Source organism: Camelus bactrianus, chromosome 3 (assembly GCF_048773025.1).
Source record: "Camelus bactrianus isolate YW-2024 breed Bactrian camel chromosome 3, ASM4877302v1, whole genome shotgun sequence".
Classification (NCBI taxonomy): Eukaryota; Metazoa; Chordata; class Mammalia; order Artiodactyla; family Camelidae; genus Camelus; species Camelus bactrianus.
The window spans coordinates 99,426,929-99,450,029 of record NC_133541.1 but is presented as its reverse complement, the minus strand read 5'-3'; the positions used below and the strand labels follow the sequence as shown (position 1 = coordinate 99,450,029).

At 53.3% G+C, this 23,101-nt stretch overlaps 1 protein-coding gene and 1 non-coding gene across 5 annotated transcripts in view; both read left to right on the top strand.

Moving 5' to 3' along the window:
* The window catches only part of NRG2 (neuregulin 2), a 166,474-nt gene that overhangs the window by 115,325 nt on the left and 28,048 nt on the right, over positions 1-23,101 (top strand). For all 4 annotated transcript variants that reach the window (XR_012505662.1, XM_045507800.2, XM_074360773.1 and 1 more), the window contains exons 2-3: positions 11,942-12,113; positions 18,404-18,522. Coding sequence is in view for 3 of the 4 variants with exons in the window: in XM_045507800.2 (XP_045363756.2) it covers positions 11,942-12,113; positions 18,404-18,522 (291 nt within the window). In the remaining variant the exon portion in view is untranslated. The remainder of the gene's footprint in view (positions 1-11,941; positions 12,114-18,403; positions 18,523-23,101) is intronic.
* On the top strand, positions 8,403-8,585 carry LOC123613314 (U2 spliceosomal RNA). Its single transcript, XR_006720694.1, has one exon. It is a non-coding gene; the product is annotated as a U2 spliceosomal RNA (small nuclear RNA).

Below are 23,101 nucleotides of genomic sequence, written 5' to 3'. Positions count from 1 at the left end.
GTCTATGACTTGCATGTCATCCGGCATAAATTAGTGGCAGGATGGGATCTTAAGCTCAAGTCTGCCCCCTCCTCTGCTTTGCCACATACAGACTACCTGGCTCTGGACTCTTCCGCTGTCTGTGCCCCTCAAGTCCAACCAGTGAGGAACATAGGATGTTCTGTTGGTCCACTTGTTGGATCAGGTCCTTCCCATCACACAACTGCTTCCTGGGATGTTGGACAGGGTTTAAGAATACAAAGATGGGCAGGTTGAGTTCCTGCCCTCAGAAGGAGATTGCATTGCGATTGGGGCAGTAAGGTGTGAACAGGAACTCTAGGGCACTGACACAATGAGGCTGTACCAACAGAGAAGAGTTCCTGTGAAGCTTGAGGTTATTATGGTCAAGTTGTCTAGCCAGAAACCAAACTGGGGGTCCAGAGAATCCAGCTAGATCTAGCACCAATCTGGGTAGTTTTCTGGTCCTGTGGAGCCCCTTGTGCAAAAGGTGAAGATTTACATCAGTGGGAAACTGGTTTAAAGAATCAGTTTGAAACTTGCTAGTAATACAGTTCTTGGTCCCCCTACCCCTGACCTTCTAAATCAGAAACTGTGGGGATGGGGGCAGCATGTATGTTTCAGCAAGCTCTCTGGCTGACTGTGATGTGTGCTACAGTGTGAGAACCACTGGCTGAGCTGTGGCCCAGCCTCCCAGAGCAGAGCTCTGCAGAGGGCCTGCCAGCACCACCGCTGCTCACCCAGCACATCAGCACCTGTGGCAGGCACGATGCTCGTGGGCTGCAAGGGGAATGGGGTTGCCACCTTGCAGACTGAGAAAGATGGGGACAGACCTAACTACAGTTGCAAGGCTGACCCTGGAAAGGAGTGACACAGAGTGGACAGAAGAGAGACTCAGTCCCATCAGAGGAATCTGGGGAGGCCTTCTGGAGGAGATGGGGCTGACGTAGACCTCGGAGAAATGGAAGCACTGTGGTGGAGAGATCTAAAGGGACCGGGCATTCCAGCTGAGGAAACCACGTGAACAAAAATGGGGAACAGAGGGTGTTTGGGAAATCAAGGGCAACGCTGCCCACCAGGAGAGAGAGACCATCAGGGCCAGTTTTTCAAAATGTCAGGCTGGTGAGTTTAGACTTCTCTGAAATAGCAGGGAGTGAAGTCGGAGGCTGACCTGGTCTCCCAGAGCCGCTATTTGGGCGACAGCCAGCAGCGGTTTGTGGAAGGATCGGCAAGAGGAGGGCACAGCCAGGGCTCCTGTAGTAGTCCCAGCCGATTAGTCCGGACCTGTGTGGTGATGGTGGGTGGAGGGGGCTGTGGGCTTTGCCTCGGGACAGCGCACCAGCCGGCAGCACTTTAGAAGGATTCTGGAGGCTTGGGCCTGGCTGAGGCCTGTGACATCTCGTGCAGTCAGCCAAGGCTGGAGCTGAGCTCATGGTCCAGTCCCTTCACTGTACAAATGGGGAAACTGAGGCCCAGAGAGAGAAGTTTGCACACCCACAAGGCAAAAGTTGTGGCAGCTACCTGGCCAGAAGGAGAGAAGTGGCTTCTGGCGACACTGTCCCTCCCCCGACCACTGTGGCCTGGATTCCCTGAGTGCACCGTGGTCTCCTGCTGCGCTCCTTTGAACTTGTTGTTCCTTTTGCCAGGAGCACTGTCTCCCATCTCTCTCAGCCAATTCCTGTCACCCTTCAGGCCCAGCACAGGCTTTGCCCCCTCCGCAGAGCCTTCCCTGGCCCCAAAGGGAGGAGGGGGGCTGAGGTATATGTGCCACCAATGCCTCCCCGTTTCAGTATTGATCCCCCTGTGTGGGCAGTACCCCCACTCAGTAGAACCCCACCGGGCGAGGCCATGTCACCTGACCCTCAGCACCCAGCACGTCCGGAGAGCCCAGTGCGTGCTGAGTGAACTCGTGAAGGAGGCCGTTACGAGCTCATCCCCACTGTGCACGGGCACCTAGTGGTCCCCTTCTCCTCTTTGAGGAGGAGCAGTCTCACGGGAAGAGCTTGCCCTGGCTGAGCTTCCTGCCCTCAGCCAGGGGCCCCTCAGCCATCGGACCCCAGGGGTCCAAAGCAAGAGTCGTCCTTCAGTGAGGCCCCCCTGCACCATCTGCTCTGCTCTCCTGGGGCAGATGCCTGTTTTGGCTGAGGGGGCAGGAAAGGGCCGAGTTGAAGAGGCATGTTGGGTGGGAAAGGGCCCTGGGATTAGCCATCAAGAGGCCTCAACCTCCCGAGTGCCTGTAGCAGTCTTGATCTGGGCCATGGTGAGGCACCCATTAGTCACAGCCCAGACCTACATCATTAATTCATTCTTCCAGCCAGTGAGCAGTGAGCACCTACTCAGTGCAGGCACCAGGAGTGTAGCAATGCTAGACACTTCCCCTCCTTGACATCCTCAGTCTAGAAAGATAAGAACCCAGTTTGCTCCCAGGTAGGAAGCCCCAAGTAGGGCAAGTGAAATGCTCAAGGAGTCTATATGAGGCAGAGGTTGCTCTTGGCTGGGTGGATTAGAGACAGTGGTGGCATCTGAGGTGATCTTGAGGGATTTAAATTCATAAGAACCGCCAGCTATATTGAGCTCTCTCTGTTCCAGGCACTGTGCTAAGTTCTTGACATACATTATCCTCATTTAATTCTTACCACAATCTTGAGAGGTGGGTGATGATGTCCCTGTTTTACAGCCAAGGAACTAAGGCTCAGAGAGGTTAAGTAACTTGTCTAGTCATACAAGACACTGGGCAGAGCCAGAATGCCTCTGTGTCTGACTCTAACTGCTTCTGTGTGGGGAGGGGAGTGGTGTGGCAGTGGGGGGACGTGAGCAGAGCATATGAGGCAGGCAGAATACAAAGCAGGCACATTTGGGGAACAGCGTGTGATTTGGTTTGCCCGGAATATACAACTCCTGAAGGGAAGTGGGAGGGAGAGGTGTGTATGGGAAGGGGGCCCATTCACTGACCCAGCGAGTGTCCCCACTGGCTGCTAGCCAAGGAAGGCCTCAGCCTTTCTTCTACAGACATCATGGAGCCAAGGAAGGTTTCTCAATTCCCAGTGTCCACTGTTGGTGGAGTGGTTCTAGGGGAGCAGTATGGCCTGAAACAGGGCCTGGCAGATGGAGGGTTATGAGGGTGAGGCTTGGTGGAAGGTGATCGGCCCCAACCTTTAGGGAGGATCAAGACAGACACAGAGTTGTCCAGTAGACAAGGTGACTGAACAAGGGAACCCAGGAGAAAGAGCAGTCTTGGTTGAGAAGATGCAGAAACTGGTTTTCCACATGTTGCATGTGAGCTAGTGACTGAAGGTCTAGGCAGTGATTTGTTTTAGGGTGAGTTCTTTCCAGAGTCCTCTCTCACTAGCCTGGACCACTAGGACCACATCTCAGCCCTCCCAGACCCCAGAGTGCTTCGGCTAGGACTTTCCCTGGATGACTTGCCAGGAGGGTGGCCAGGCCTCTGGCAGCCTGGGCCTCCTGCACCCACTGGGGTATCTGCATTTGGCGAGCACATGGGCCTGTATCCTTGCCTGCTAAGACCTTTCTCTGAAACCCAACATTTCTTTGAATTCTTGTATTTTTATTTTATCTTAAAATCCACATAAACTTGATATTGTACTCCATCATAGGTTTGTTTTCATACAAATGTGCTGCTTTTCCTTAATGAGCTTGGCAAAACCTTCAGAAAGAGGCCCACTGAGGTCATCCTGTGGCTTTGCGTGCATCTCAGTTTGAGAAGCCAGTCTTGTCTGGTGTAGAAGGTGCCTCCCCTTTTCCTGACCCCACTTCATTTCCCCGTGACCCAGAGCTTCAGGAACAACTTTCTCCAGCCAGGCTCAGGAGGCCAAAAGTGCAGACCCATCCCAAAGGGGACAGGGGCTCTGGAATCCCCTCCTCAGCTCTCTTTGGGTTCCTCAAACAAGGGGTGGCCTAGTCCATCAGCAGCAGGCTTTCTTCACTGAGGGTTCCCCGGGGCCAGGGCTCAGCCTTCCCCAACGAGGAGACTAAGCAGAGTTGGCCACGTGGTAATGGCCTTCCAGGACCATCATCTGCTTTGTCCCTACCTCCACCCCCAGCAGCGAAAGAGATGAGAATCTCTTCCATCTGTCCATAGAGAGCTTTCTCTAAGACAGGCAGGGTGTCATTTATAGGTGAGTCACCTGAGGCCTAGAGAGGCTAACCCACTCACCTAAGGATGGACAGCTGGAAAGTGGGGAGAGCAGGATGAAGACCTGTGCTGTTGTGTCCTCAGTCATCACTCTTTCCTCTGTTTTGTGCTGCTCCTCTCAGCCAATCTGAGGTGTCTGTGGCCCAAGCGCTGGTGAGAACCAGGGACACTGCACATCTCTGCTAGTACCTGAATGCTGCCCCGGCAACTGGTACCTCTGCTCTGTGACCCTGTGCCATCTTCCCAGGCAGAGGTGGCCTTCCCCACACTCCCCCATCTCTGCTGCTCATGTCCTACGTCTCAGTCCTGAGCCTGGGCAAGGAACCGCATGGGAGGGCCCCGAGGCGGCAGCGCTTGTCAGGCTGCCTGGCTACTGGCAGAGGGGCTGGGGCGGGGCGGGCACAGTGCTGGCCCTGGTGGCCAGGCTGGGCCTGTTCATGCCCTGCCCTCACACTGGAGGGCTGAGTGTCAGCGGTTGGGTGCTGCTGGATGGTCAGGGGAAGCTAAAGGCAGGAAATATTTCTGTTGGTCTTAGAGATGCCAAGTTTTGCCTCCTCCATCCTCCCTTCCCCTTCTTACCACCCCACCCCCCACCTGCACCAGCATCTGCCTCCCCTCCCTAGCTCCCATTCCCAACCAGCCCTGGCCCCTCTTCTCTACCTTGCAGCTGAGGTGCCAGGCTCCTGGCCTGCTGAGCTGAGAGCCCAACAGGTCCAGGCTGGCTTTCCCTGGTGCAGGGAAAGTGGCCCTCAGTGAGGCAGCGCCCCATCCCAGTCTCGGTGGAGCCCGACCACAGGGGCTGTGTCTTGCTCAGCACCAGATCCCTCATGCTTGGTAGGGGCCTGGCACATCACAGTGACTGTTGGAGGTGGGTATTTGTTGTATGGATGTGAGAAGAGGGCAAGGCAAGCCCAGGCATCAGGCTCTGCCTGGTTTGCCGAGGAGTGGTGGCTCAGGGAAAGCCAAGGGGCCCAGCGGGGCGCACACTCCCTCTGGGAGTCCTGGCCTGTGCACATTGAGTGGCTCCCGGGCAGGCCACGGGAAGGACGCCAGAAGGCCCGTTTCAGAGCAGGCCCTCTGTGCCCACTCAAACCAGCTGTAGGGTTAGTTGTTGTTTTCTTTCTTTCTCATTTGAACTTGGAGTCTATAATTAACCTCCAATAGGTCACAGTCACTTTGTGGGTAGGAGAAGGGTGGGGAGGGGGCCAGCTCGCAGCCTGTCAGCAGCAGGACAGTGCGAGACTTTGATGCCAGGCGGGCTGGCCGCATTGTCTCCAGGTGTTGCCCTGCAAAGGGGACTGCTCAGCCTTAGTCATGAGGTGAGGATCATTAACCCTTTTAAGAGTCCACTGCCCCTGCCCCCTGGTTGCTGGGAGGGAAGCTGGGCCAGGGCCTCCTGGCTGGGCTGCCTGGCCGTGTCCCGGGCGTCTGTCTTGCTCTCAGATCTCTGCGGGCTCCGCACCCACCGCCCACTGCTGAGAGGAATGAGGTCAGGCTGCTGGCAGCAGCGGTACCTCCTGGCCTCGGGGCTGGGATGTGGGAAAGGAGCAGCCCTGGTTGTTCTGACTGTTGTTATCTTCAGTGAGGTGCTTTCTGGGGATTCCTTGTCACACAGATGCAGGCCAGATGCCCTAGCTTGGCATCAGGTGACAAGCAAGCAGAAGCCCCCAGATACCCACGGTCCGACCTGTGGCAACTGAAGTGTGTCTTAAAGTTTTATGGGACCCTTCGTCAAAGGAAATCTTTTTGTAGAGACCCAGGTCGTCCGTGAGAGACCTTCCTCTTACTATAAAGTTGCCAGAGATGTCCCCACACCCCCGCTCCAGAACGTCCTAGTCCTGCCGCTTAGTTGGGCCCCGTTCCAGGAAGAAGGAAATGGGACGAAGTAACCTCTCAAGGAGGATGGGAGGTCAGGAGACATGGCTTGGCCTGAGAAGGAGACGTTATGGGAGGTGAAGGGACCAACACCCAAGGGCCACCTAGGCCGTCAGCTTGCCGCCTGACCCTCCATGTGTGGAGAAGGAGCAGCCCCCAGGGAAGCAGGGTATCAGTGACAGGCGTGGAGGCAAGGTGTTGGAATTTCCATCCCCTTCCTTTGAGCACACATCTTCCTCTTGCTTCTCCCTGAAGCCTCTCATCTGTCTGCTCTTCTCTGTGCTGGGCCTTTGAGAGTCCCCTCTCTGTGCCATGACAGACACACGGACCCTCAGGGCTGTGACTCCTCCCTTTGGCAGCAAAGCTGAATTTACAGAGAAGTTTTTGGCAGTATCGTTAATATTAGCAGAACATTGGAGACAACCTAACAAATTCATCTGAGCAATGGAATATTATGCAGCCTCTAAAATTATTTAGATCTAAAGTTCTAGACTTGGGGAAATGTCTTTACAATATATTGACCAGAAAAAAGGTAGGATATAAGCTGTTTTAAAGAGAAAAGTCTTGCAGGAGATATTTGAAAATGTTGACAGTGGTTCTCTCTCTGGTGGTAACTGAACGGGTTAAACGTGCTTTTCTTTTTCCTTACTTGTGTTGTATAATTTTTCTACAACAGAAATGTATTTCTTATGTAACAAAACAATAACAGAGAACAACAAGCTAGACTCCGCAGTGTGTGGGAGTGGTTACTCCGTATGTGGCTAGGTCATCACTGTCTGGGACAAAGCCCAGAACCTGGCACACAGTAGGCACTCAGTAACCACATGTTGACTGACTAGGGGGCTGAGAGCCTGTGGCTGGCCCTGGATCCAGGGGGAGAAGCAATGGGGCTCAGGATAAGAATGAGCTTAATATGCAGAAAGTAAGATCAAATCCTTTCCCAACTTACAAACCTCTGATGCCTTCCCATCACATCTACAAAAATCCAAGGCCATCTGGGGCAGGTTGTCCACAGTTCTCGCCACAGAAAGCCTGATGAGGCTCCAGGCCCAGCAGTGAGGGTGCAGAGGTCCTCTGGGCAGTGTTCCTGGTGCCACCCAGTGGGCATTCTGAGCTGCCACCCCTCCCTCCAAGGGACTTGCCTGAAGCATAAAATGCAACCTATTCTCGGGGTCCTCTTCCTTTTCCAAACACCTATCTTTGGCTTTCAAAGAGCCGTGAACTAAGATATCTGGGAGGGAGGAGGACCAGATGCTGCTGGAGCAGGAGACAGTTTTTGGCATCTCAGATGATGATTGTGAGGAACCATTAAGAGATAGAAAAGAATATTCTTGGTAAAGAACAGGGCATGATTCAAATGGACGCTAACTTCTATTTTGTCATTCCTTAGACCAGGGCTGTCTCATAGGAATCTAGTGTGATCTGCATACCTAATTTCAATTTTCCTAGTAGGCACAGAACCAGTAGGAAAAGAAAAGGCAAAACAGACCCAGACTTCTCGTCCTGGCTCACATAGCCTCACGTCAGCCACCTGGGCCTACTTCCCCTCATACCACCCCTGCTTTCCAGAATCTTCCAGCCACCTGGGCATCTTCCATCCCTTGAACTCACCAAACTCATTCTCACCTCAAGGCCTTTATCCCAGGGCTTATTACTGCCTCATGTTTCCTGAGATTTTTTGCTATTCTCTACCCTCCTCACTAATGCAGGCTCCCTAGGAGCAGGAAGCTTATCTGTCTCGTTCACTGCTCTACACCCAGGCCCCAGAGCAGTGCCCAGCATGTAGTAGGATGAACGAATGGATGAATGGGGAACAAGTGAGCAGGCTGTCAAGAAGTGGCTGTTGGGTCTCACAGGGTTCTCACTAGATGGGGTGGCTCCTTGTGATCGGAAACAATCCTGGGTTTTCCATTGGTGGCAGGGACCGACCTTGACGCCCCTAGTTCCTCAGGCCCTCTGAATTGGGTTGCACCTGCTGTTTCTGGGTCTCTATGTGACCGTCACCACCACCGCTGGGCAGTGGCCATGGGCCTAGTGCATAGTACTACACCAGGACACATGTCAGGAGGTAGTAGAGTGACCACCATCTCCTCCCACCAGGCTCATTGAGAGGGAGGGGGAGTCAGGGGGCGCCTTTGTCTCAGAACCTCAAGGAAAGTCAGTGCTCTCCAAACAGGGGAAGGAATCACTTGAGAACCTGAAAAGAGCTCTTAGTGTCCCAGCTCACAAGAAGGGGGAGGAGCCTAGTTGGAGGTCACCAGATGATCAAGAGGGTAGATCACTGGGTGTCAACCGAACCTTGGAGCAAAAAAGCCAGCTGTGAAGATGTGTTCAGTATGCAGCTAGTCCTGAGCTATACACTTAGGATGTGTGCGCTATCACTTCTTGGCCTTTTGGTTAAGATCAAGTGTAGGATATGTGCACTTGCCTGGAATGTTACATATTTATTATATATTTTTAAAACCCACACACCTGGACCTCCTTCTCACCGGCCCTGCTTCAGAATGTCTAGGATAGTACACCAGAAATTGACATATTGTAACTGACTATACTTCAATTTTAAAAAAAAGAGAGAATGTCTAGGACATGTCCCAGGCACCTACATACTTTTTAAAGCTCCCCCTATGGTTCTTATTAGCATCTAGGGCTAAGAACTATTGATGAAGAGTGACTGGGGGCCCCAGAGCAAGCAGATGGAAGAGGGTGTGATGTACGTAAGGGCAAAGGATGCTGAGGCAGGACTTCAATTACACTTAGAATAATGAATGAAGTTCCTGAAAGGCCCACAGATTGATAGGCATCCAACCTCCAGGTGACAAAAACAAACAAAAATAATAAACCAAATATGAAAACTATAAGAAAGAGGTAATTGGAGAAAAAAAATTGTAGCAAAAAGTGAGTAGCCTTAATACTTATAAAGAACTCTTACAGATCAGAAAGAAGATGAGCACCCAGTAGAAAGACAAGAATAGGCAATTCAAAAAGAAAAGAAATAACAATGAGCCAACACACTTATGAAAAGCAGTCAGCCTCACCAGGAATCAAACAAATGCAAATTAAAGCAACAAAGAGGCGTTATCTTTTGCCTAGCTAATTGACGGAGATTAAATACTTGATAATACCTCGTGTTGGTGAGGCTGTGGAAAAAACAGGCACTGTCATTCACTGGTGGGAGTGCAAATTGGTGCAACCTTTCCAGAATACAATTTGGCAACGTGTAAAGCTGAGGAAGATTGCATACCCTTCTGACGCAGCAATTCCACTTTTAGGAAGATTGCCTTAGGAAATAATTGTGGATAATAACAGTAACAGCTAACCTTTATTAAATGCTCTGTGTATGCCAGGCTCTCCATGCATTATCTCATATAATCCCTACAGCCATCATCCCATGAGGTAGAAGCTGTTTATATCACCAGTGTTTTACAGGCAGGAAACTGAGGCACAAAAGGATTAAGACAATGGCCTGAGGACACAGAGCTAACAAGTGCCAAAGCCTGGATTTGAACCCAGGCAGTCTGAGTCAGGAGCCTCACTGCCTGCACAGTATACACGATGTGAACAAAGGATGTTGTGCACAGGCTATAAATGAAGATGAAGCTGCAAGGACGTTCCTCTGGTCTTGTTTGTAATGGGGGTGTGGTGAGGAAGGTGAGAACATATGCTGAATACTCCATGATAGGAATTGGTTACATAAATTATGATATACCTATATAGGAATATTACATGACCCTGAAAATGATGCTATAGAAAAATGTGTGTGAATATTAGAGCTTTTTGTCTATGCATTAGTGATCCCTAAAAGGACATAAAAGGAACTGATAAAATTGGTTGCCTCCTGGGAAGGCCATAGTCAGAAATTAGAGGGGGACTTGTTTTTTCAGCCATATACTCTTCACTTCTTGAATTCTGAATCATGTGAATATACTATTAAAGTATTCATACATCTATAAATATATATACACACATAAGTTATGTTATAGAACTTATTCCACGTATTTCCTTGAAATGCTACTAAGGGTTCCCAGAAAAAGCTCTAAGACCCTTACTTGGAGAAGCATACTGAAGTCAAAGATATTTCTTTAACTGTTTACCCACGTATTTCCCAAAATGATTTGCTCTTGGAACTCTTTTACAAGTGATATCTATTATCTCTCTGGATATGCATGTCCTAAGAAGTTGGTTTGGGAAATGTTATTAATATTTAGTGCCAAGGTGAAAGGCTTACAGTGTTTCATTAAATGAAAGAAAACATGTTACTGGCACTGACCCCATTTTGCTTAAAAATAGATGTTAAGTGTGTGTGTGCTGTCTGTGAGTACTGGGATAATGCGTGCCTTTGTTTCCTCCTTTTTATCCATCTATATTTTTAAATTTTCTAAAATGAACAAAAATCACTTCACAAGCACTGTTTTTTGTCTGTGTAATGTATTTTTTAAGGCTTTGGGAGCCCTTTCTCTCCATATCGCCTTTGTCCTGGCACCCCACTGTCATCTACTCCCTACTAACAGCCCCAGCCCAGGGTCAGGTCCACTGAGGGGGCCCTATCTTTAGCCAGGCCCTCAGACCTGTCTTTATCCAGACCTAGCTCAGGCTGTTGCTCTGAGCTGCTAATGGAAGGACCAATGGCCAGAATGGAGCCAGTCAGTCCCCAGATAACATTCCAGGTCTCAGCAGACCCTTCCTTCAGCTAGGTTCTCCCATCCTTAAAGAGACACTGAGGCTGCAGAAGCGGACATCAGCCTGACACGTTGCAAATCCAGATACCTGGGCTTCAATCCCAGCTTTTGTCTGCCTGGCTGCCTGACTGTGTGACCTTGGCCAAGTTTCTTAACCTGAGTCTCATCTTCACACTTTATGTCAACAGTGACACCTGTCTTATAGAGTTCAGGGGACCAAATGACAGCATCCTGTAAAGGGCTGTCCTGATGGAAATTATCACACACCCCAGCAGAGAGCATGGGCTTGCCATCACCTTCCAAGAGCAGAGTACATTTTCCTTTTTTTTTTTTTTTTAAGTTGTTAGGGGATGGGGAGAAAGGAGGTGAAACACGGGAGACCAGGGCATGTGGAAATAGAATGGTGGTCAAGAAAAAACGGGCGAAGCCTCTTAGCTCAGCGTTTGCAGCCCTGTGGCCCTGACTGGGCCTGTGCCCAGCAGTGCAGCCCCACACCCTGTCCCCCACACAGCCACTCCACTACGCCCATTCAAGTCGGCCCACCTCGCCAGACCACGTGCAATTCTCCTAAACCACAGCGCTGACTCTGCTTGGCTTACCACCCTCCCTTCCTCTAGCCCCATCCTTTAGCTCTTAGCTAAGTTAGCTCTTCCCCCAGCCTGGGTTGAGGTCACTCCTCAGGGCTTCAGCACCCCCAAGCCTCCATGAACCATGCTGTGATGTCACTGCCAGGTTACAGCTCGCTCCTCTGCCAGACTGAATTTCCTGAGGACACGAGGTGTGTCTGTCATTTTGGCCCACCTATGTCCCCTGGGCCCAGCATAGGCCTGGGGGTCTGGGACAGGACTTAGGTCTCCTTGACTTCAGTCCTCATGATCTAAGTTTGAATTCCAGCTTCATCACCTTGGGGAAATGACTTCACCATTCTGAGCCTCCGTTTTCCCCATCTGTAAATGGGTTTAATCATTGCAATGAACTCATAGGGTTATTTTCGTCAGCTAATGTATAGAAAATTCTGAGTACCGTTCCAGGTGTGAGGGAAACTCTCCATAGGCAGTACACACAATGACATCATCCCAGACGTTGACTTGAACTGGTAAACGACACCAGGAGGGGTGGCTCCCAGGCCCCTCTCCTTCCTCCAGCCTCCCAGGAAGTGGCCTTTCCTCCGCTGCTCATGCTTGGCACTGCCCCCACCACCACCACCACCATGCTCACCTCCTGCCTTGTACCCCCACAGCCACCCGGCCCAAGCTGAAGAAGATGAAGAGCCAGACGGGACAGGTGGGTGAGAAGCAATCACTGAAGTGTGAGGCAGCAGCCGGTAACCCCCAGCCCTCCTACCGCTGGTTCAAGGATGGCAAGGAGCTCAACCGCAGCCGCGACATTCGCATCAAGTATGGCAACGGCAGGTGAGCAGCTTCCCTTCCTCCCTCCTGCCGCCCAGCCGCCCTCCCTCCTTCCTGAGAAGAAGAGACCTGAGCTGGAAAGAGCTCAGGGCTGGGCCCCCAGATCCACCCATGGAACCAGCTCTGGTCCCCCTTTTTTTTTTGCCATGCCCAATTTCTCCTTGCAGCTCTGGGCCCCTGTGCTGAGGTCCTGCAGTCAGTGGCTGCTGAATTAATGTCCCTGGATGGGTAAAGGCAATTTGAGTCTCAAAGTCAGCTTTAACTGTGGAAGTCCCCTTTTGTCCCTAAAACCTCTCAAAGGATCTGCCACAGTGCATGAAACTCACCACTGGGCAGTCTTGGGTGAAGGACTCTGACTCTAGAATGTGTCTGGGAGGTCACGTGTGATGATGGGCTGGTTCCTCAGCTCTGCAGGCTGTCACTGGGCAGAGAGCCAGGTAAGGGGAAAGGCACATGGCTTTCACTGGTGTCAGGACTCCGTATGCCAGACAGGTCTCCTGTGACATGGGAATGGTCTTTAATCTAGGATCACTGGGCTGTGAAGATGGCCTCTCTTCCATCTCGGATTGGATGGGCAGAGAGGGCTGTAGGCACCAGAGGAGACAAGAGTCCAAGGGCAGCCCCTCACCTCTATCCTGTCCTTCAGCCCCTGAAGGGAAGGCAGGCCAAGCGAGAGGGGAGGCACCCGCCTGCTGGCTGAACACAAGTTCTGTCTGACCTCTGCTCTGCGGGCCCTGAAGGCCCGGTGGACTTCCCTCTCTGGCTGAGGCACACCTCAGCCTTTCCTGCCCCTCCACAGGAGCCGTCATTTCCTCCTCACTCCCCCAAAATGAAAATGAAAATGATTTTAGATACAACCTGTCCCACAACAGAAAGTGACGGAAAGAAGGTCAGGGCTCAGGCTGCTCCTGGTTTGCCCTGTAGCCCCAGATATACAGCCTGCCCCTGGGCCTTATTCTCTGGAATGTGTGAGAGAGGGAGTGGGGGTCAGGGGTCGGGTCTGGGAGGTGCTTCCAGTTTTCTGACTCTCCTTCCAAGAGCCGGGGGCAGAGATAGGACTAGTCACCCTGGCAAGTAGTCCAGGCAGAAAACGAGGTAATTGAAGAAGGATTGGGTTCAGATCAAAGGCTGAAAGAACACTTTCCTAAGGGAAATTGCAAGGAGGGGGCCCGGGGTGTCCTCAGTCTACAGAGTTAGCAAGAAATTTGGGTTGCCCATCAAGATCACCTTCTGAGTCCCCCTCACCCCTTCCTGCTGCCCTGCCAAACCTGGCTCCAAGCCGCAGAGAAGAGCAGACAGGCTTCTGGAGCTGTTAGGGCCCCATCTCCCTCCTGTCCCCTCTTTCTGGTAGATGGCCTCTCCCCCCACTTCACTGAGATGAAGTCAGGGCAGAGCGTTCTGCTTGCCCTCCCCATTACTCTCGGACAGTCCCCGATGTGGCCCATCCTCATCCCCTTTCACGACCCCACACCATACTCCCACTCACTCAAACACACCTGCTCTCACAGCCCTTGTACCACCACCAAACTCCTCTCTTGGGTGACTTCAGCCTCTCTCCCAACCAACAAACTGCTTCTCTTCTAAAAGCTTTCCCTCTGCGTTGCCGTCTCTTGTTCCTCCTCTGGCTGCTGCCCCATCCCACTCCTTCCCTCCACCACTGCGGCGCGTGAGTTTCACGCCCACTGACTCCACACTGTCTCGCCCTCCACTTCTCTTTGCTCGGCCAGAATCTGCCCTGTAAACGCACCCCCAGCACTTTGTGGCTGCAGCTCTTGATAGACTCGGCCACCTCAGAGCTTCCTGGGCGCCAGGCCTCTTAGCAGCCATTGGCATGTGGGTGCCACCTGCTCCCTTGGCCCTGTAGTCCTCCTCTGCATCTAATCACCCTCTCAGGCATTGTGGATATTGCAACTTTCCTGTGTTTGGCGCTTCGCTCTTCTGCTCGCTCCCTTCTCCACCTGTGGGTGACTTCACCCTCTCATACCTGATGACCCCAAGCCCCCATCTCTAGTTTGATGGCTTTTATTCTTTCCTGAGTTCCAGACCTATGCTGCCAGCTAAACTCTTAGATACCACCCCTGAGATACCCTACAAACATCTCTAATCCAGAATGCCCTAGTCTGGCCTCTCGCCTCTGCCCTGCTGTGCTCCCCTCTCATCTGTGGCAGAACCAGACCGACCGCTGCCCAGCACCTGCCCCTGTGCCTCCTCCTCCAGTTAGATACCATGTCTTTGGAAACAGGCACCCTTCTCCCTGCCCTGCCCACTTCGGTCCTCCCGGCCTCCAGCCTCTTTTCTTCCACTGTCCCACACTTAGCCACTCCCCACCTTTTCTCGGTCCCAGGTCCCTTTGTGAATTCATTTCTGTGTCTCACATATACAGGCTGAGTGTCAATTATGTGCCAGACACTCCACCAGAGGCTAGAGATGCACCAGTGACTGGAGCAGACAGGGCCCCTACCTTCATGGAGTTTCTAGTCTAGCTTCCAGCGAAGAGTCTGGGAAAGGCCTTGACCCTTCTTCATAAAACATGTGCCTTATACATGTGGTTTTGCTTGCGATTTGAGAGGTTGGCAGAGTCACTGACCCCTGTGACTCTGACAGGGGATGATCTTTCTAACAGGGTCCATATCTGATCCTTCATTCACTTAGCTGGCAGATCCTGAGAGCCTGCTGAATGCCAGGAACAGCCTAGGCCTTGGGGCCCTTCCGCTGCTCCTCTTCCTGGCCTCTGACCCACTCCCTGTCCCTGTCTGTTCCCTAACACCTGGATGCTCCTGATCTCTGGTCTTACATCACCTGGATGGGGGCCCAGGCTGTTCCCTGTGCTGGCAGCTCCCCCCTTCTTGTCCCTTATAAAATTCTCCAAGGCCCAGCTTGAATGTCACATCCTCTGGGTCACCCTCCTGAGCCCTCCGACAAGCTCTTGTCTCCTCTCATGGGGCCTTAGACACAGCTTCATAGCATGGTTGGGGGGCTTCTGTCCCAGCATGAGAGCGCCTCCAGGTTCACCCCTATGAACACCCCCTCGCCTGTGTGGCTTGGTAGAGGAGGTCTCCTTTCGGTGTGAATTGATGAGGATTTTGCAGGACTCGCTCTCCTCTGCTGGGTGCAGGGGGACACTGGGACTGGGCAGGATGTCCTTTGGGTTGAGGTGGACTTGCAACAAGTTACTGTCCTGATCAAGCCTCAGTATCATTGGACAGATGGGCAACCCAGTCCTGAAACGGGGCCTGGACATATCATCTGGGTCTTCTCCTGGGTGCTGGGGACCCCTAAGAGCCTGCCTTGTGCCCCCAGCCCCCTTCCTGTCAGGAATCTGTCCCATTTGCTGCATTTCCGACACTTCCTTGTTCCACCCATTGTGCCCCGGGCTTCCTTCAGTGAGTTGTTGGGTTGGAGGTGTGGGTCACGATGGAGACTTTCTGATTTCCTCTTTGTGACCCAGAGACAGCTGCCACCTCTACACACACACTTCACCTGGCATGGGGTCTTCTTTCTGACAAAATCCCCTTCCTTCTGCCCACACTGCAGCTTACAACTCTCTCCCTCCCAGCGCTCCATTCTGCCAGGCCACACTCTGTCTTGACATCACTCTTGGTCTACGGAGACCCCCTTCTCAGTGGGTGCTGCCTGTCTCCGGGGCTGTCACACTGAGGTGTCTCACCCAAGCCTTCCTGTGCCAGGACAAAACCGCCCCCCCCCAGCCCTGGACATGGGGCCCTCCCCTGCAGAACCGCCTGTTCTCTTATTTATGAGGGGCAGGCTGGAACAGGCCCCTCGGGCAGGCAGCAGGAGGTAGGCACTGAGGAAAACTTGCGGACGGGTGGAGGAGGCAGCCGCCCAGATCCCATCTCTGCCAGCAGAAGACTGGCTGAGGAAGGAGGGGATGGGCATCCATCGTGGGGGCAGGCCCGGGTCAGCCCGGCAAGGGGGCACCAGGCCTGCCAGGAGAGCGCGAGAGAGTCCCGAGTCCTTGGAGCTTCCGACCAGAGCTGGGAGCGAGGAAAAGAGAATATAATGGTCTCCGTGCCTTCAGGGAGTGGTCTCCTCACCCTTCAGCTCTGACCCTAAAACCTCTTGTGCAGGCTGGGGCCAGCTCCCTGGAACCAGGGCGATTATCACACACCTGGTCACCTCAGATGCCTGCAACCAGCAAACCCACAGGGGTCAGGCTTTCTGTCCCCTTGCCTCTTTCTAGTTCCTCAAAGGGGAGGGGCTCTCCCTGAGCCCCAGGCCTCCTTTCCACAGCTCTCACACCCCTCCCATGTGGGAAGAACTTCCTTCCAGTTTTAGCTTTTATCCCTTCAGGTGCTTTGAACCTGGCTCCACCTCATCCTGCTGTGTGTGATGTTGTATAAGGGAAGCTGCTTTGAATTCGGCTATGGCTGACAAGGAGGTTCTGGCTCGGTGTCCCCTGTACATTGACACCTGTGACCCTCAGGTGCTCCCCCCAACTCTGCTCATCTAGTGTCAAGGAAGAGCTGGTGGCCAAGAAGCCAGAGAAGCCAGGTCCTGGGCAGCTGGGATTTGTGGCATCTAATTAGGCTGGAGCCAGGAAGGAGAGGCTGTCTTGGCCAGAGGGGCCTCCAGGGTTCTGTTTTCTAATGAAGAGAACAAACTTGAATTGACAGAAGAGAATTAGAGGCAGACACCAGGCCAAGGAGACAGAAACTGGCTTGGGCTGGGAGGGGTGGAGGGGAGTTAGGCAGCTGTCACTGTAACATCGGAGAGGACATCATCACAGCAAAAGGGCCTCTTTGACAAGACAACCTCGTGGAGGCTGGTTTGTGGGATCTTAGAGTCAGGAGGTCTGGGGAGAGGCCCAGCCCAGAGGCTGAGGTGGCACCCAGGAGACAGGTCCTCAAAGCACAGTCCAGGGATGGATATGAGTCATTCTGCCATCTTTGCTACCCCTGGCCCAGCCTCTCTGCTCACTGCCCTCCTTCCCCCATCAGCTTCATGGCTGTTTCTCCAGCCCTGAGTTCAGGGTAGTGACATCTCTGCTACCCTACCTCCTATTCCAGTACCTCTCCAACCCACTACATTCTGGGGATCTTATTTGACTAAAGAGAAGGAGATTATATCATGTCAAGAAAATTTTGTGCTGCTTCTGGTTTCCCCCTCTGGGCTTTATCCAGAGCTCAGACTGGCCGCAAAGAGCACTGGGGCTGAGGGAGGGGTGGGAGGTGTGAACAGGTCCTGCAGAGCCCAGGGCACCCTGGGGCAGGTGCAGGGAAGCCCCAGATGGAAGGAGAGGTTTGGCAGAGCCTTCAGAAAGAAGAGGGGAACCAGGGCCAGATGCTCTGGAGTCACACACTGCCCTAGAGTCCCTGCCCAGGCCTGGCCCCACAACTCTCGGCATGCAGGGACTGGGTGCGAAGCCCCCCACAGAGGGGGCTGGCCTCAGCGTCAGGCTCAGGGAGACGGTCCATGCGCTTCTTGGGACCCACGTCCTCACCAATGCCAGCTCCTCCATCCATCTCTGCCTTTGCCTTGCCAGTTGCCCTTGGACAAGTCCGGAAGCCCCTCTGGGGCTCAGTTTTCCCATCTGTCCTGCCCTGTCCTCCCCCTCCAGATTAGCCGTGAGGGTCAAGGACGCCTTGAGGTTAGGATCTTTTTGTTCCCTGAGGTATCCAAGCTCCTTGCACACAGAAGGCACTCGGTAAACACTTGTTGAATGAATGAATGAAGCAAAAGCCCTTGGAGAGGCCAGAGAGTGCCCCTTAGTGGCAGGGCTGGACATAAAGGCAGGGGAGAGCCACAGGTTTGGACTAGGAGACTGGACAATTGCCATGGGAACCTGAGAATGGGTCCTGTGTATCAAGAGTGATGGGGCTGCTGCTTCTAAGGGGAGGCTGAGGGAGCTGGTGAGCCAGTGGCTGCTCTGTTGGAAGCGGGTGGCGGGAGACACGCCGGGACTGGGAGAAAGGCACTGAAAGAGGAGGGAGGTGGCCATGTGACTTCCTAAGGGACTCCACTTTCCTCCCTTAGAAGCATGGTTACAAAGAGGTCCAGCCCTGGAAAAGTGGATGTGAGGATTCAGTCTTAGAACAAATGTCGCCACTAGCCCCAGCCTGTGTTGTGAGTGCCCAGGTCTCCCTCCAGCTCTGGGGACTCCACATTCCACCTGGACCCCAGAAGTGGCTGGTTTGAGGGAATCGACTTCCCGGCCACCATGCAGGCATTGTGGCTCTGCAAGGAGAGGTGGCCGCTGGGTGACCACTGGGGAGCCACAGCCGGCCTGAGCCCTGGCTCATGCCTCTCCCCCATCTTATCCCCTCCTTAACCAGAAAGAACTCACGACTACAGTTCAACAAGGTGAAGGTGGAGGACGCTGGGGAGTACATCTGCGAGGCCGAGAACATCCTGGGGAAGGACACCGTCAGGGGCCGGCTCTTCGTCAACAGCGGTAGGTGGTCCCCCAACCAAGGGAGGGGTCCTAGAGGGGTTCAGTGGGGCGGCCCACACATGACCCATCCTGCACTTGACTCCCCTCCCTCCTGCCGCACTGCCCTATCAAGCCCCGAGATCTGGGCCGATTCAGAGAAATGCAGTCCAAGCATAAATGTTTAGCTTTGTTATCTGGACCTGGAAGAGCCGCCAGCTCTCATTTTAAATACCCTGAAAACTAAATATTTTGAAATCAAGAGGTGGGGGTGGGGGAAGGATATTTTTAGAAGGCAATTATGGGAGGCTGGGCTGCCAGAAGCCGGGCTCTGGGAGAGGCAGGCCCGGGGTGTGTGCGAGCCGCCTGCCTGCTGATTTGCTGGGCGCCTGAGCGCAGGCAGCCAGCTCCGCAGGGCCATGGGTGGCAGGCTTGGGTGCAGCCTCTGTTCAGGGATGGTGGGCCCCTCTCCCTACAGGTCACCCCCTCCCTGGGAGACATGTGAGGTCAGGACCCCACGGCACCCTTAGCTTCCCCTCTCTGCAGAGGCAGCCCTGGCTTCAGTGTGGAGGCACCCTCCCTGCTGGGCTGTCCTGTCAGGCCCTGGTTGTTTCCCTTGACTGGAAAGTCACCAAAGCTGCCTGTCCTCAGGCCGCACCCCTTCCACTCTAGCCCAGGTGCTCAGAACCCCAAAGCTCTCTCTCCTCCTCCTGACACCCAGCCTGAGCGTACCTCTTGGCTACCTGGTTGTTTGGATTCACTTCCAGGACTGTCTCTGTCACAGTCTAATCCTGCATCTGCCTTCATCCCTGTGCTTCCACCAGACAACCGGCCAGTTCCCCTGTACCCAGCACTGTCTATTGAGAACCTGGAACCTTCCCTACCCTCAGACCCTCAGAGGAAAACCAGGCCTCAGACCTTGTCTGTTCTGTATTGTGAGGGATCCCCCGTTCCCCCAGCCTCTTGGGCTCCTCCGTCTAATAGGTCTGAGTCTTCAGATCATGGTCAGTCTTCTTTTTGGATCTTTCTTTCACACCTGTCCTTTTGATTCCAACCCTATTTCAGGGGCATCCCTGACCAGATTTCATCCCTGCTCACCTGAACCAGAACAACAGCTTCTTAAAATGCTTTCATCCTCTGGTGCCTGAGCCATGGAGCCACAGAGCTAGGACTTTGTCCCACAGCCCAGCTCTTCCCAGTCTGACGCAGACAGTCTTTTCAACCCTAACTGCAGTTGGCCCCCTCATCCCATTTTCACTCTTCCTCCTGAGCTAGCTCTCCCAGGCAGCTGTCCTCCTGACCGCTCCAACCCACCGCAGCATCACTCCCAGCACAGGCCCCACCCCCGGGCCACTTCTCGGTCCACTGCGGTCTTGTGTAGCTCTTGAACTCAATCAGATCCTTCTTCAAAACTCTCACCCTGTTGCTGAACTCCCTCTGTGAGTGTGACCTCCCGGTGGATTGTGAGCCCAGGAGTTGGGGAAGCAGGGAGAATGCCTTCTCCCCAAGAATTGCAGTAATAACTACCATTCCCTGAGTGCATGCTCTGTGCCAGGGTCCACATTTCCTCCAGAGACCTGACTCGACCCCGTGCTGTATTTTGTGAATTATGAGACTGAAGCTGAGAGAAGTTGAATATTCTGCCCAGAGTCAAACAGATTATGTTAAAGACAGAGCTACGTAATGTTAAAGTATTTGGCAAACACTGAGCCCCTAAGCTCCATGGGGCTCTGTCTAGCCTGTTTACCACTCCGGCCTCAGGGCCCATCACAGTGCTGGGCTCTAGTCGGCACCCAGTAAATAGTACAGAAAAGAACAGAGAACCTGGTCCAAGGCCTTTACTGACTCCACGTACCCCAGCGTGGGCGTGGCTGCAGGAGGGCTACCTGGACCCTCCTGCTCCTCCCAGCCCATCCCAAGCTGGGAAAACAGACACGCTGGGGGCCTCCCTCCAGCCAGAGTGGGCAGACATTCTCAGATCCACTTGGGGTTTGAGGCTCCCTGTTTTATTTTTCAAGACTTTCTTGGTTAGAATAGGTAAGAACCAACTTGAAACTACTGTAAGGAATTTATCAGTTTATAAAACTGAGAAGTCCAGAGATAGAACTGGCCTTAGACACGACAGGAACTCAGAGCAGGGGTCAGGACGCTCCCTCCCACGGCATGCTGGCCTCTTACTCTCCTCCTGTGAAATGGGCTTCTCCCACATTTGGGGAAGGGCTTGTGAAGAGGAGGCCACGGCTTCAGATAACTCCAGGTTTACATCATCCCAGCCTGCCACCCAGGAAGAGGAGATAGCTTTGTCTCTGTCTTCGTTTATAGAGTCACAAGGATGGATTCCTGTCCAGTGCCCCACTGGTCATGTGCTCAGGGGGCCAGGGGGCCGTCTTTGCCAGGCGTGTGAGTGTGCACAGAGTGGGTGCTGACAGGTAGAGGACTGTGACTGATGGCTACACAGGGTCACTTCCCTAGAGGGGTGCTGAGAGCAGAGGAAGAGGGAAGGTTTCCACACCATGCAGGAAACCACAGTAGCGTCCTCTCTTCCGCCCAGGGCTTGGGGCAGAGGCAGGGCACCGTTGAGACCCTTCTGATAAGCTGCAGCCTCACCCCACATGTGGTCTCCTGTCAGCCCTCAGCAGCCCATGTCCTGCTCAGTTAGGGATCAGGCAGTGGCACTTCGGGCTGGGCCCTGAGGGCTCCATGCCTCTCAGCTCTCCAGCCCGGCAGGAGAGCAGCATGCAGAGCTGTGGTCTCAGCTCTGCCGTGCACCCCTAGGCAAGTTCCTCCATCTCCCTGTCTTCACTGTTCCCACCTGAAGCTGAGCTAGATGATCTCTAAGCCCCTTTTCCCTAAAATCCTGGGATCTACACTTTGATGTTGAAGCTGACATCCTGTGCACCTCATCGCTGCCGCCACCACTGCCACACACACTCACATCACACCACTTCAGTTGCCTGTGCAGTCCGTTGCAGGCAAGTGCCTACCCTTGATGTGGGGAGGTGAACAGGGCCACTGCAGGGGGCCAGGAGGCCTCACCGGGGACATTCTCTCAAGCAGAGATGCTCAGGCTCCTTGTTTACCTGTGGAACCCAGACAACTTGCAGCAACCCCACCCTGGGGAGGGGGTGGAGGGCGGGTAGCGGGCAACTGGGCCTGCCCCCCTCTGACTCATCCCAGGGTGGGTTGGCTTGGCCCGCCTGGGCCCCAGGGAAGCCAGGGCAACAGGGGTGGGGCGGCCAGAAGAAGGCATGGGAGGGCTGAGAGGGAGCAGCAACTGCTCAGGGGGCATCACTGCAGCCTTGAAAGGTGAGCAGAGGTTCTCCACGCGCAAGGGGGGAAAAGCAGTTGCAGGAGCTGGCAGCAGGGAGACCGTGTGCACAGCATCAGCTCCCTCCTGGCCCATTCTCTCCTCAGGGCGATAAACCCACTCACACCAACACTCTAATGGCTGATAGGGACCTCCTGGGTTTACCCTTCCCAGGTGGATTTATTTTGTTTTTTGTTTTTTTAACAATTTGAGGTATAATTTACATACCATAAAATTCACCCTTTTTACAGTATACAACTCAGTGGGTTGGGCATATTCACAGTTATATAATCACTGTCACTAATTCCAAAACATTTTCATCATCTCAGAAAGAAACCCCATGCCCATGAGCAGTCACTCCCCATTTCTTCTGATCAGAGCAGACCCTTATTACAGTCTCAGCTCTGCCAGCTCACAAGAGACAGCTTTCCTGAGTTGGCTGGGAGGAGGAGTCAGCAAGTTTGTGGTGCTTTGAACAAAACAATCAGTTTGATTCAACCCAGTTCTGAGTTAGACAAACCAGCTGTCTCATCCCCAGGTGAAAAAACTGGGGAATGCCGCAGGGTGGCTATACCAGTCCCAGGATGTGGGGTGGGGCCTGGCTTCACCCCAGAGGATAGGCAGGTTTGACCTGGGATGTCACAAGACCAGGGAAGCCCTGGAGAGGCTTCTGGGCCTGTCCCTTACACCTTTGGGCCTAAAAAGGCTGTTTAATCACATACATACACACATGTACTCTCATTCAAGCCTTTAGAAAGGCCTCACACAGCAAGACCCTGTTGTGAGCTGAGGAGTCAGTCTCGGCTCCCAGCAGAGTCCCTCAGCTGACTTGAAGCTAGAAGTACCGGAATTGAACTCAAAGCATCTGCCTGTTATGACGCACTGACGAAGGTCAGGCAACTTAGCAACATCTCAGGGAGAGGGGACATCCCAGGCAGGTGGGAGGGAAGCCTTAATGGATGAAGGGACACTTGATCTGGGCCTTGAAAGATGAGGAGAGGTTTCCCCATATGCATGGGAGAAAAGCCCTTGCAGGAGCTGGAAGCACAGCCTCAGCTCCCCTCTCCTGGCCCATGCTCTCCTCTGGCCCCTATAAACCCTCTTATACCAAGACACTAATGGCTGACAGAGGCTTCCTGGGTTTCCCCTTCATAGGTGTTTTCTTTAAATCAATTCTTTAAATCCTCCTCCCCAGCCCTGGCAAACTAGAATCTACTTTCTGCCTCTATGGACTTACTTATTCTGGACGTTTCATTTAAATAGAATCATACAATATGTGGCCCTTCGTGACTGGTT